Below are 14,086 nucleotides of genomic sequence, written 5' to 3' on the forward strand. Positions count from 1 at the left end.
TACTGCAGGATACATTCTAGCTGCTACTTGAATACTTGAAAGAATGTGAAACATATTTTCTGGTTTTCCACAAGGCCATCAACCCTAGTATAAGATCAAAGTGTGTATTTATGAGCGAAAGAGAGAGGGTACTACTGTACAGACCACAAAAGACAGCCACACTCTCATCTAAAGTGACTTACAGTGCATTTACGGCAGGGTTAGTCCACCCGGGGCAGACGGAGGTTAAGTGCTTCTGCTCAAGTCAGACAAACCAGATGCTTCTCAGGGTCTGCTGTAGAAAACACCTGTCATCGCGAGCTCTGCTTCACAGAATACTTGCATTAGATTGTGCATAGTGCATAAAACATAAAACATTAAGAATTGTATCTGTTCCATTAATGATCATAGTATGTACTACGGATAAATATATGTATATAAATATTTATATTTTTATATTTTCAGTTTTCAATTTTATTTAGCTTTAATTTATTTGTATAATTTTTTCATTTTAGGAATGTTACTTAAACTTATTTATTTCAGTAAGCTGCCAAGTTAACATTTCTTATTTTTAAGTTTAAGTTTTAGTTTTAATAATTTTTTATATATATATATATATATATATAGTGTTATGGTATGTCTTTTATTGGCTTTTATTTTCATATTTTATTTAATTTTAGTTTGATTTATTCATTCTGTTCTGTCTGTTTTAAGTTTTTTTATATTTCTAATTAGTTATAATTTATTTTTATTTAAATTTAAAATTTTGTATTTTTACTTAAACTTTATTTCAGTTAGTTTTTCATCAGATATTTATATTTATTTCGGTTTTATTTTATTATAGATTTTATTAGTTTTATTTTTAGTTAACAATAACAAAACTGACTAAGGTCGGTGCACTTACTAAACTATTAAATCATACTTTTCATACATTTTCAAAATTGCCAATTTTCCTATTTTGCTTTTATCATGTTAATTTTACATATCGTTGAGCCTATGCAGTTTATGCTAACATTAATATATTCCATTGCTTAATAAAGGACACTTTGTTTAAAAATCTTTTTTGTTTGTTTTTGTTTAAAAATTCAGATTTTTACATTATTTTGATTCCATGTGTGTCTCTGTGCAAAAGCAAAAAAATTATAGGGATGCTTGTCTTAGCAACACATATTAATGCTGTTAATAAATCCTATTTTTGATCTCCATCTGCTTCTGAGAGCATCAGAAATAGCTGTCCAAAAAACTGCATAAACTGGTTCATGGGACGCAACTGACATTCCACCCCCAATATGTTTCTCTCCCACTCATTCTTCCAGTGAATTCTCCTCAAATTTTCCATTCTTCAAAGGAATAAAAAGGTCAGAGTTATTCTCCCAGAGACACACACAAAGAAGGAGACAGAGCGCGTGTCAGTCCCATTAACCTATAGACTTGACTTTTAACCCCTGGATTACTGAGGAATGTACAGACAACTCAATAGAGTTAGAGAATCATCTAATCAGAAAATCTAATCAGATTTTAAACCATTTTTCAGGATGAGTTTAGTGATTAAACCTCTTAACTGTTACCCTCACTTTTGAAAATAAATGTGAAAAAGCATCTAAACTTAAATTTTTGTAATTCAAGAATGCTTATACGGACAATCACCAGATTATTGCTGAATTGAAAGCATTTAAAAAAAATAAAGTATTAAAAAGTTATAGAAGTTTAAGTTAGCACTGTACTAAAAAGTTTATATTTTATATAAAGTAAGTGTTTTACAAAATATTTCGGAATCCAAATTTGTTATAAAGTCAAGGCCATATGTCTAAATAAGTTATGTTCCAAATTTGAAGTTGATATCACAAAAAATCGAGGTTCCTGTGAAATGTTGTTTAGGCGCTATACCAAAAATAACCACTGGGTGACACCCAAACTCCACTGAATTGATTAATTTTCTTGCCACAATTGTTATTACTTTTATCACACAATAGTTGTGGTAATGCAATGTCCGATTTCAAAATGGTTTCCACAGGATGAACGTTGAGTGTTTAAACTTTCAAATAATGATGATCAAATTTACAGTGGCCCTGTCCCAAATCGCACCCTAAACCTTTTGCGGTCTTTCTCTGAGTCCATACTTTCATGACGTAATGCTGCTCGGCAGAAGTGTGTGTTGAGGGTGCATAGCGGTGGCAAAGGGGGCACTCGTGAGCATCTATCTTAAAGCTAAAATGACAAATATGATGCCCTATGGTTTCGTGGACTTAATGGACACACATACACGGCAGCCAAGGTACGGTAAGTCCGCAAGTGTACATGAAGTGTGCCATTTGGGACAGGGCCACAGTTAAGGGGTTAAAGAAAAACAGACTCACATCTGTGGTCAGTGCTGTGGAAAATGTTTCAGAAGGAAACAATGGATGGAATATAAACAAAATCATAGAATGGTTGTCATGGCGTTACACTGTAAATGCTGTCCGTTTCAAGGTCTGCTGGCAAACTGTCATAGCAGTTACGCCCTCTCTAGGATGTGCCGTGTTTGAGACGCGCTTTTGGACGACAGACCATGTTTCCTGCAGGTGGAAGATTTATTTCCATTCAGCAAACGGATGAAAATCATTACAGTGGATTGGGAAAGTGACTCAAGACTGTTAAGAAAAGAAAAGCAAACATTTGGATCAACCGGATTATGAATGTGTAAACAGAAAAATGCTGTTCAGCTGTGCTGAACCTGCACTACTAAAAGTGACGTGTTTCACTTTTGCATAGTTTTAAAGGGATAGTGCACCCAAAAAATTTAAATTCTGTCATCATTTACTCACCCTCATGTCATTCCAAACTAAGACTTTTGTTCATCTTCGGAAGACACGTGAAGATATTAATAATGAAATCCGAGCGATTTCTATCCCTCCATTGACAGTCTGCGCAACTACCACTTTGACACTTCAAAAAGATCAAAGAGCAGTGTTGGGGAGTAACTAGTTACTGTAACTGTAATCCATTACAGTTACTGAGAAAAAAAATGTAATTAAATTACAGTTACTTATGAAAATGTTAAAGTTACAAAGGGTGTTATATCTGAATATTTTCTGTAAAAAGCTAGGATATGTTGATTTGCCTGTTTTAGATGTGCACGATGCCCCCTGCCATTTTAAAGGCTGTTTAGTAAAGCGATGCTATTCTGATGCTTTTGATTGGTTCTCTTGTTTGAATTTGCAGTGCACCAATCTATTACATTTCCAGAGTAACCTTCCCAACACTGGCAAAGAGATCATAAGAGTAATCCATATGAATTGAGGCATTTAGTTCAAATTTTCTGAAGAGGCTTGTTTGTTTTATTTCATATGATGAACAGATTAAATTTAGGCGTTTAATCACATATAAACATTAATCAACACAAAGGTCAGTTATGGCAAATTGAAACTCAAGCATGCTTGATGTGTAAGAAAAGCCTAAATTAAATCTGCATATAGATAGATACTATCTATCTATCTGCAGATTTAATTTAGGCTTTTCTTACACATCAAGCATGCTTGAGTTTCAATTAGATAGATAGATAGATAGATAGATAGATAGATAGATAGATAGATAGATAGGGAGCATAAAGTTGCTTTCAGATTGGAGTTTGTATATTGCTGAAATGGCCAGAACAGAGATTTGAATGTCAACAGACATTCCTCAGAGATCAACTGCACAAGACACACACACACACACTGCATTGATGACATTTGGCAGTCAAAACACGTTTCTGCTGAACTGCTGTGTCTAAGTGTCTCTGATAAGCTAAAGAAGAAACCAATTAGCTTTTCCAACATTGGAGCGCTGCTGAAACATGCCGTTTTATACCATCCATGCTTGGTAACATTATCACGGTTTTATCTTCGGTTGTGGTGCTGGGAATGTTGCATATTCTATATACATACATATTTAACATAATTTTCTTTTGAGCATCACACTTTCTTTACCAATCTTCCAATCCACACTCCACTAGACAGATAGTTTTAAAAGAAAGAAAAAACATGTGTTGTGTACATGTGCTCTGGCTCATTGGGAGATGTTTATTGAATGAGATCATTATAATTAATATCAGTAGCAAGAACAGATCACCTCCCTTCCTCTTCCTAACTTGTCTACACGCTCTTATTGTTGATCTAGCTCTACTTAGAGATGAAGTGTATTGTTTATGAGCCACTAGTGGAACCAAACAGAAGTGAAAAAAAAACAATGATTTTTTTTCCCCAACATGATTCACACACATTTCTACCAGCCATCAGTCAAACACAAGGTTTATCATGCAATCTGCATGCTACATGGCGTGCAAAAAAAACAAAACAATTTATTAAACATTTTGCTTAGTTAAAAAAAAAAAGTTTGGGGTTGGTAAGAAAAAAAGTCTATTATGCTCACCATTGATTTGTGTAAAAAATACAGAAAAAAATAATATTGTGAAATATTATTGCAATTTAAAATAACTGTTTTCTATTTGAATATATTTTAAAATATAATTTATTTCTGTGATGCAAAGCTGAATTTTCAGCATCATTACTGCAGTCTTCAGTGTTACATGATCCTTCAGAAATCATTATAATGTGCTGCTTTTCTGAAACTTTTCTTATTATTATCATGCTGAAAACACTTCAATATTTTTTATCTAAACTATGATTCTTTTCAGGATTTTTGATGAATATAAAACTCAAAAGAACAGCATTTATTTGAAATGAAATAATTATAAATTACACTTCACTGTTACTTTTCATCAGTTTAATGCATCCTTGCTTAATAAAAGTTAAATTCATATATTATATATAAAGTATCTTTTTTTTTTATTGTGGTTACAGTGTGAAAATAGGATTTCTTGAAAATTCAGCAGTAACCTTTTCAAATAAAATTATTTAAAAAAAATAGAGTTTCAGCCACAAATAGCACTGTCTCCTCAGTATGACCTGAGTGTTTTCAGAACTAAAGAGTTTAGGAAATTGAAGATTCCAGGCAGAATGCAGATCACAGGAAGCGGTCATTATGATGTCATAAAGAATGGCCCAGAAGGAACAGAAATTCACTCTAATTGGCTCTCCGAGTCCCAGTCTTTTGGGGCAGCAGGTTGACAGGTTAATAGTAAGCAAATACTATCTTCTTTTCTAATGGATGGTTTTAACACTCTGATCTTGACGGCTAATTATTGCCAGTGAAATGTTCTGCCTATAGGGCGGCACTGAATTGCAGTTGTTGCCGATATAGAGATTGGAGAGAATTACCGTCAATTGCATGACTTCACAGGAAACTATTTAGCAAAGATAATATTTCCTGATTGTTGAGATTAAAACATCTCAAAGACTACATAAACAGTACACTTTCAAGACTTGTTTATTGTCATGGACAAACATTTGTGTGCTCATTTCTTTAAAGTCATCACATTAAACATACAAATGGACTCAATAAACGACAGTTGCACTCATGACAATGTCTTTAAAGTTAATAAATTAAGCCACAAATTATGTCACTGATTGGCTTTACGCTTCCCTTACCAAAAAGTAGTATACTTCAAGTTTATTTTATTAAGTATACTTAAGTAAAGTTCAAGTATATTTTTAAGTATACTTTATGTAGCAAGTATACAAATATCAGTGTACTAGTAGTATACTTGTAAGTGTACTATTTCAATATACTCCTTGGGACTAAATTGGCCCATTTTCTAGCATATAAAAGTATACTTTTAAGTATACTTTAAGTATAACAGTAGTAAACTAGTTTACAATATTTTTAGCTTGTACTGCATCTATACTAGAAGTGAACTTATATGAATACTGATAGTTTTCTAATTAAATACTTGTAGTAGCATTTTTAGTACACTCATTGGTCGACATTACATCAACTTTACCAAAGTTTTGATGCTGTTTTATGTCTGATGATCGTGTTAGATTATATGTGGAAGCATCTGTTGTTTCGGTTTCTTCTTCACTTGTGTTTTTTGGAAATTCTGTACAGAAAATGTGTACTAGCGCCCCCTACAGTATAACAATGAAAACACGGATTCTAGGAACACAAGTATAGCTAAAATATATTTAGACTTTTTCTAAGTAGGCTATAAGTCAAGTATACTTAAATGTCATTTTAAGTATATTTCTGAGAAGTACATAAAGCCCAGTTCTGAGAAGTACATAAAAAGTAGACTAAAAGTATACTATCCTATTTTTTTTGTTTAAAAGAAGTATACTAATAGCAAACTTGAATAAACTTCTTTTTCGTAAGGGTTGTAATCAAACACACACAACCCTTAGATATCCATGCATGTGTGAGTTCACGTTCTCCCACACACATGCAAACACGTCACTTTATATTTCATCGTTACTGTGAGTTCCATGTGTTTGAGGAGACTGAATGTCTGAGCAACATCAGAAGGACTGAATGTGTCAGAAATGTCAGGATGCATGCGCTTCCTGTACATCTGTGCATCACTTGTGCTGGTGTCATACGTTTACAACAAAGAGATTCTGAATGAGATTCAGAAAACAAAGAGATCCGAGCTACACAGGTTAGAGTAAAAGGTTAGGATTCGATTTGGTTATATATACTATTTTGGCATTAGGATTGCAACAAAGTATATGTAAGAGCATAGATGTCTTTAGAGTAATACAGAATAAATATAACACATTTACCTTATCTAACAGCTATTTAATTTGCCCATTTTAAAAATGTACAAATTTACTTATAAAAAAAAATCAACAATACAATTGGTATCAGAATTAGCTGAAGAAACAACAGAAGCTGAATTCTTCCTGGAAAAGTAGTAAATTAAATTAAATATATTTTAATTAGGGCTGTTAATTATTTATTGATTGATTTAGTTACATTAAATTGCAAGTGATTACATATTTTGTTTGATTAAAAATTAAGATAATTCACTGGCATTATCAAGGCAGATGAATGTAATGAATTACTACCATTACTACACTTGATATGATGTACTCACCTATCAATTGTTTTAAGTTTCTGGTTTCATTTTTATTGCTCAGTGAATCACTGAATATGGCTTGCTCTATAATTCATTATAACTAATGGAATGTGATGCATAATTAATTTGATAGCTCGAGTCTGCCAATACTTTTTTTTAAAGGAGCCTCAGCTAAAGTCAAGAGTCAGGAATCGTTCATAAAGTGATCTTTTAAATAAAATAAAAAGATCTCTCTATAACTTGGATTATGCTTCCAGCTAAATTATTATTACATGATGTACGATAAATACAAGAGTTTGTGTAAAAAAGTGCACCCAGTAATGTTTTAAAGGGGTCATATGATGCTTTTTTAAAGCTCATTATTTTGTGTAGTTGGTGTAACAGAATATGTTGACATGCTTTAATGTTCAAAAAACACATTATTTTTCAAATACTGTACATTATTGTAGGTCCTCTATGCCCCGCCTCTCTCAAACGCTTCGTTTTCTACAAAGTCCCTCCTTCCGACAAGCGCAGTCTGTTCTGATTGGCCAGCTGACCCAGTGCATTGTGATTGGCCGAACACCGCAAGCACTCGTCGGAAATGTAACGCCCCTTACCATAATCGCGAGCTTCAGCTTTCAAAATAAATGTAAAGAAGAAAGGAAAACTTGAAATCGCATCATATGACCCCTTTAAGTTGTGTTAGTCGATGTGGTAGTCGTTTGGACTCACTCACATTACGCGCCATTACACTAGAAATATTTTAAACGTTTTAAAACTACTACTAATTTAATTTCATGATGAGGGAAAAAGAAGGAAAAATCCATTCACAAATCTATTCTTCCCCAAGTTTCCAAATGCAAACATACTTACAATAATCCTTCATCTTGCTTACTTCATAGGCTACTTATAGACTAACACATAGGGAAAACAATCATTAGGGAATAATTAGAGAAACAATCACACTCAATTATAAATGTAACTATCTTTTTTGTTCTATGATAATGCAGTTGTCTTTGGATTTTGTTTTCATCCTACTGTTGCTGTAGTCACACTGCCCTCTTGTGTATCGCAGTAAAACACCTCAGATCTGAGTATCAAGCATGAAGTAAAATTTAATTTTACTATTGGAATACAGTTAGAATAGAGATTATAATATTTTCATAGCCTATAGTGTATATAATTATTAAAATTATTAAAAATAAAAATATTAAAAATATTTGTAAGCTGTACATAAGCAGTAAAGTAAGACATAAAACAGATGGCCGTTTCAAACAAACATCACAAGTGGATGTGCTCTCCAGAGGATAGACGTTCTGGATAGACTAATCTAATATTTTGTTCCTACTGAAACATTTTGGAATCTGCAAGGTTCCAATATAACAAAATAAACTATCTTTTTTGTTCTATGATAATGCAATTGTCTTTGGATTTTGTTTTCATCCTACTGTTGCTGTAGAGTCACACTGCCCTCTTGTGTATCGCAGTAAAACACCTCAGATCTGAGTATCAAGCATGAAGTAAAATTTTATTTTACTATTGGAATACAGTTAGAATAGAGATTATAATATTTTCATAGCCTATAGTGTATATAATTATTAAAATTATTAAAAATAAAAATATTAAAAATATTTGTAAGCTGTACATAAGCAGTAAAGTAAGACATAAAACAGATGGCCGTTTCAAACAAACATCACAAGTGGATGTGCTCTCCAGAGGATAGACGTTCTGGATAGACTAATCTAATATTTTGTTCCTACTGAAACATTTTGGAATCTGCAAGGTTCCAATATAACAAAATAAATCCTTTATTTTCCAAGTCTACAGACTTATAGGAAACCTCCTCTATGGTTTTTATAATTAGCTATAAATTAAACAAATTGTTGGGTTGCCCTTATTAAGATATCTCAGTAAACGTGTGTGTGTGTGTGTATGTACTTTATGCTACATTGTGGGGACCAAATGTCCCCACAAGGACAGTAAAACCTGAATTTTTTGACATTGTGGGGAAACACGAGGGAAAACAATTTATAAAAATAGTAAATGATGTTTATCTGAAAGTGTAACAATGCAAACAGGGTTTCTGTAAGGGGTAGGTTTAGGGTTAGGGGATAGAAAATATTGTTTGTTCAGTATAAAAGTAATAGAAATCTATAGAAAGTCCCCACAATTCACAGAAACAAACATTTGAGTGTGTGTGTGTGTGCGCGTTATATTATCAGCATTCTGCATTCTGAGTGCTGTGAATGGAATGTGACTATTCAGATAAAACCAGTATCACTCTGGACAGATGGTGATTAAATGCGTTTATCTTTTTTCCAGATCAAGGTTATGAGAAAGCAAGCACAAGCAGCCCAAATGACCTGAGTTCACCCACCAGATGTAATAACCTCTCAGCATTTCAGCAACCTGTTCAAAGAGCATGAAGTACATCTCATTCAGTCTGTAAACATGGTTACGGTCAGAAATTAAGTAATATTTTTAAAAAGCTAGTTGACTGGATTTGCACATCAGTTAGATTGTGATCTCCCCCATTTCATCTATTCACATGTCTTTTCCTGCCCAGCACTGGTTTTCCGTACATAAATTGGAAATGGCCACTGAGCGTGGCTATGTGTGTGCGTGTCTGTTATCTTAATCAGTCGAGGTCTAGTCTCAAAAGAATAAGCAAATATGCACTCCTGTTTTTCTAGGACATTCTGGTATTCTGTATTCATGTATGGAGCAGCACAAACAAAATCAGATCATAAATTCCTTCAAATACATTTTTGATCAGATTTAAACAACAGTCAGACTAACTAAAAACATGATGGTAGAACAGGTCAGGAAATTATGTAATCCCAGGTGAAAAAGAAATATATTTAACTTTTTCAGACATACTTACTATATTTAAATTATACTATACTAAGTGCATATTAAATGTATTATTTTGAAACAACTTTAAGTATATTAAGTGTATTTCAAGATATGTTTACGTTTGATTTTAATCTATTTGTAATATATTTAATATATTGAAATTGTGTTAAATTGGAACCACTTTAAGTATATTTAGTGCAATTTAAGTGTATTTCTTAAAATACATTTAAAATATCCTTTTAATACTTCATGAACTACAGTTAAGAGTATATTTGAAGCATCGTTTTAATGTACTTCAAGTACATTTCAATTGTATTTCAGCTCATTGGAAATGCATTAGCATTATACTACTAGTATATTATAAAGCTGCTTTTTTTAGTATACACACACATGTACACACTTTGATATCTAGAAAACGTTAATGTATTATATTGTTGTGTACATTACAAATATTCATAAAGTACACTAAAAAAGGACAGCAGCATATATACTTTGGTGAAAAATACATTATAAAAAAACATAAATAAAAAAAGACTGAAATGCTATGGCAGAGCTATCTTTTCCATTTGTAGAACATTTCAGTTATACCGGCCTTACTAAAAAGTACAGAATTTTACATCAATGAATAAATAAAAATTACAATGCAATTTTCTGAAGAAAAAATGTTTAAAAAGACTGAAAAACAAAGTGCATAAGTGAATAGCTGTGTGTGTGCAATGACTGAAGATGATAAAGTTCAAGCAACAGAATAGGGAGGGATGGAGGGGGTTTTGGAGGTGGACATGGAGATGGCGTAGGGATGGTGAGAGGCAATAATGCGGGGATGATGGCAGGATGTGGCGAAGGGATGGTTATGGGAGGATGACGATGATGCCCTGGCAGCTTAGATGGTGTTTGGCACATGGCACAGACCCAGAACATCCCAGTGCTGACAACACACGGCGGAATCGAGGGAGCGAGGAGCCAAGATGTAGATGGTGTGGCTGCCAACATCTGGGGGCCGACCGATGGAGACAGAGCTGGTGGATCCGAAGGCGCAGATGGAGTCCGAAGGCGCTGATGGAGCTGAGCGTCGTCGCAGGTTCCCGGAGACCTGGGCACAGCCTAGTCGTCCTGACTCCTGGCATACAATATTTTGCACCAGAGCCTTGCAGCTTTAGAAAAAAACAAAACAGAAACAAAATTAAATAACAGATTTTTACATGAATGACTGAAAGCAAGCATAAATAGCCAGCTGAAATGGACACATTGCTAACGTTTTTCTTCCAAGATTGACCAAATCACTCTCCATTAGGCCTGATTCAAAAATCTCTATAACAGAGGTGATACAACATGAAAATATACTTACTATTCCTTTGCTTGTCTCTGCACTCAGATTTCAGTCTGTCTTCTATAACAGCTGATCTGAAAAACACAAATGTTAATATTTCACACACAGACAAAAAAAATTTTTTTTTTGTTTTCTTTTTAAGAATGACAGTACGCTGAGAACAATGTACCTGGTCGGTAATATAGTCAAAAACCTTCCCAGCCTCAGCAGTTTCAGATGTACTGTATGCTCTCATATAAGCAACCCTTCTTACAATTTATTGCACTTCAAATAAGCATGTTGGGAATACAAATGTATTATAAACATACTACTTGAATTTCAAGTATATTTTTAATACATTTAATACTGCGTCTTTTTCACCTGGGACGGATTAAGAAACAACATTCTATCTATCTATCTATCTATCTATGGCTAGCTTGGCATATTAACCACACAGACGTAGGCTATCTGTGGGACAGTCAGACACAACGTCTGGGTTTTATACCAGCAGCACTGGGACACAGGGCTCGTGATGTCATCACATTGTAACGCACATCCTCGCTCGCGCCACACCGCAAGAGCAATGCAGAAAGAGCAGTTACAGTTCACACCGCGACTCAATACTTGACGCGCCAGTTTGATCCTCGAAACAACCGCTTCTATTTGTTTGTGTTTGTTTGTTTTTCTTTCGAACTAAAATTCAACTTCGAACTTTTTGTTTTAGAAACAAGGAACAGAAACAGACCTTGTTATGGAAATCAAAACGATCCTGTTTTTAATTCTGAATGCCCACACATGCACTGCCATCTTTAACGGTAAGTTTATTCATTCGTGAAGAAACTGGGATTATGATTTTCAAAAGCAATGTGACTGCTGGTATTTTTCCATGCTGCGCTTAACTTAGAATGACTGAAGGAAGGAGTTGAAAAAATTATGTTTTTATCTTTTTATTATTGTTAGGCTACTTATTATTGTGTTACGCTCTCTCTTTTTCTCTAAATAAATAAAAACAATATATAAAGAAATTAGTCCTTCTCTTCAACAATGCAGCAATTAATTATTAAAAGTGCGATAAAAATAGTAATAGCCTACTGTAAAAGTATTATTTCTGTTTGAAATAAATGTTTTTAATTTTTATTCATCGATTATCGATCCTGTGTTTTCCTAGATATGGAAACCACTCAGACAGATTGCCAATCTAAGTCTAATTTTAGATAGATAGATAGATACATACATACATACATAGCCTACATAGCCTATACATAAAGTCCCTGCTATACTTCAGAATATTAATAAAACTAAGAAAATTATTAAGAAAAAAAAAACATATGAAAAATGACCAGCTAAGTGTCACGGTTCGCTGCCGGAAGGAACACAGGAGACGTGGAGAAGCATTAAACAGTCTTTTAATGATCAGACACAGGAGTAAATCCACAACGGGAAGGGAGAATGACACTCGAACATCACCAGACAAACAAGGAATGCACAGACAGGAACTCTTTTACATGACATAACAAGGGAATTGGGAGGAATACAGGTGCACAGCATTACTAATTAGACACGGGAGGAACTGGGTCACGGAGCACATGGGGAGGGAAAACACACACACAACAGTCCAAGGGCGTGACATTACTCCCCCCTCTCGGAAGGCGTGTCCCACGCCGTAACAATTCCACCGGGAGGATCCGGAGGGCCAAGGCGGAGCAGATGGCGCTGGCGACCGAGGCGAAGGCGGGGATCCGGAAGGACGCGGTGGAGCCGGAGCAACAGAGGACTGAGGAGGAGCTGAGGGGATGACAGAGCCAGCGGGATGAAGGGACAAGGCGCAGCCGGAGGAGTGGAGTCCCGAAGCGCAGGATGGTCTATGCCAGACCAATAGGACGAGGGAGCCCGGTGGAGCTAGTGGACTGCCGGGCCATGGCGGAGAGGAGGGAGTTAGGAGCCATGGTGGAGCCAACGGGTCAACGGGCCGAAGCGGAGTCCGGGGCTTAGAGGCTGGAGGTGGAGTCAAGGGATACTTCAGCCACGGTGACGCTGGAGGATGGCAGTCCTGCAGAGCTCGCACCGTGCTGATAGTGGGCTGAGGGCGAGCAGAGGGGCTGCCAGACGACAGCGCTGGAGGAGGCTGGAGCAGGTGGGAGGACAGGCATTTTCGAGGAGCAGCCACTGGAGGGCGCTTTCTAGGAGCAGGCACTGGAGAGCGTTTTCTAGGAGTCTTTTAATGATCAGACACAGGAGTAAATCCACAACGGGAAGGGAGAATGACACTCGAACATCACCAGACAAACAAGGAATGCACAGACAGGAACTCTTTTACATGACATAACAAGGGAATTGGGAGGAATACAGGTGCACAGCATTACTAATTAGACACGGGAGGAACTGGGTCACGGAGCACATGGGGAGGGAAAACACACACACAACAGTCCAAGGGCGTGACATTACTCCCCCCTCTCGGAAGGCGTGTCCCACGCCGTAACAATTCCACCGGGAGGATCCGGAGGGCCAAGGCGGAGCAGATGGCGCTGGCGACCGAGGCGAAGGCGGGGATCCGGAAGGACGCGGTGGAGCCGGAGCAACAGAGGACTGAGGAGGAGCTGAGGGGATGACAGAGCCAGCGGGATGAAGGGACAAGGCGCAGCCGGAGGAGTGGAGTCCCGAAGCGCAGGATGGTCTATGCCAGACCAATAGGACGAGGGAGCCCGGTGGAGCTAGTGGACTGCCGGGCCATGGCGGAGAGGAGGGAGTTAGGAGCCATGGTGGAGCCAACGGGTCAACGGGCCGAAGCGGAGTCCGGGGCTTAGAGGCTGGAGGTGGAGTCAAGGGATACTTCAGCCACGGTGACGCTGGAGGATGGCAGTCCTGCAGAGCTCGCACCGTGCTGATAGTGGGCTGAGGGCGAGCAGAGGGGCTGCCAGACGACAGCGCTGGAGGAGGCTGGAGCAGGTGGGAGGACAGGCATTTTCGAGGAGCAGCCACTGGAGGGCGCTTTCTAGGAGCAGGCACTGGAGAGCGTTTTCTAGGAG

At 36.6% G+C, this 14,086-nt stretch overlaps 1 protein-coding gene across 2 annotated transcripts in view; it reads left to right on the forward strand.

Annotated features, from left to right (window-relative positions):
* The first annotated feature begins 11,630 nt into the window (after positions 1-11,630).
* Positions 11,631-14,086, forward strand: part of LOC107662393 (proteinase-activated receptor 1-like) — an 8,714-nt gene continuing 6,258 nt past the window's right edge. For both annotated transcript variants that reach the window (XM_016452391.1, XM_016452400.1), the window contains exon 1: positions 11,631-11,875. In XM_016452391.1, the coding sequence (XP_016307877.1) occupies positions 11,812-11,875 (64 nt within the window). In that variant the 5' untranslated portion in view covers positions 11,631-11,811. The remainder of the gene's footprint in view (positions 11,876-14,086) is intronic.

This window comes from Sinocyclocheilus anshuiensis, unplaced genomic scaffold (genome assembly GCF_001515605.1).
Source record: "Sinocyclocheilus anshuiensis isolate Anshui unplaced genomic scaffold, SAMN03320099.WGS_v1.1 scaffold457, whole genome shotgun sequence".
NCBI classification, from domain to species: Eukaryota; Metazoa; Chordata; class Actinopteri; order Cypriniformes; family Cyprinidae; genus Sinocyclocheilus; species Sinocyclocheilus anshuiensis.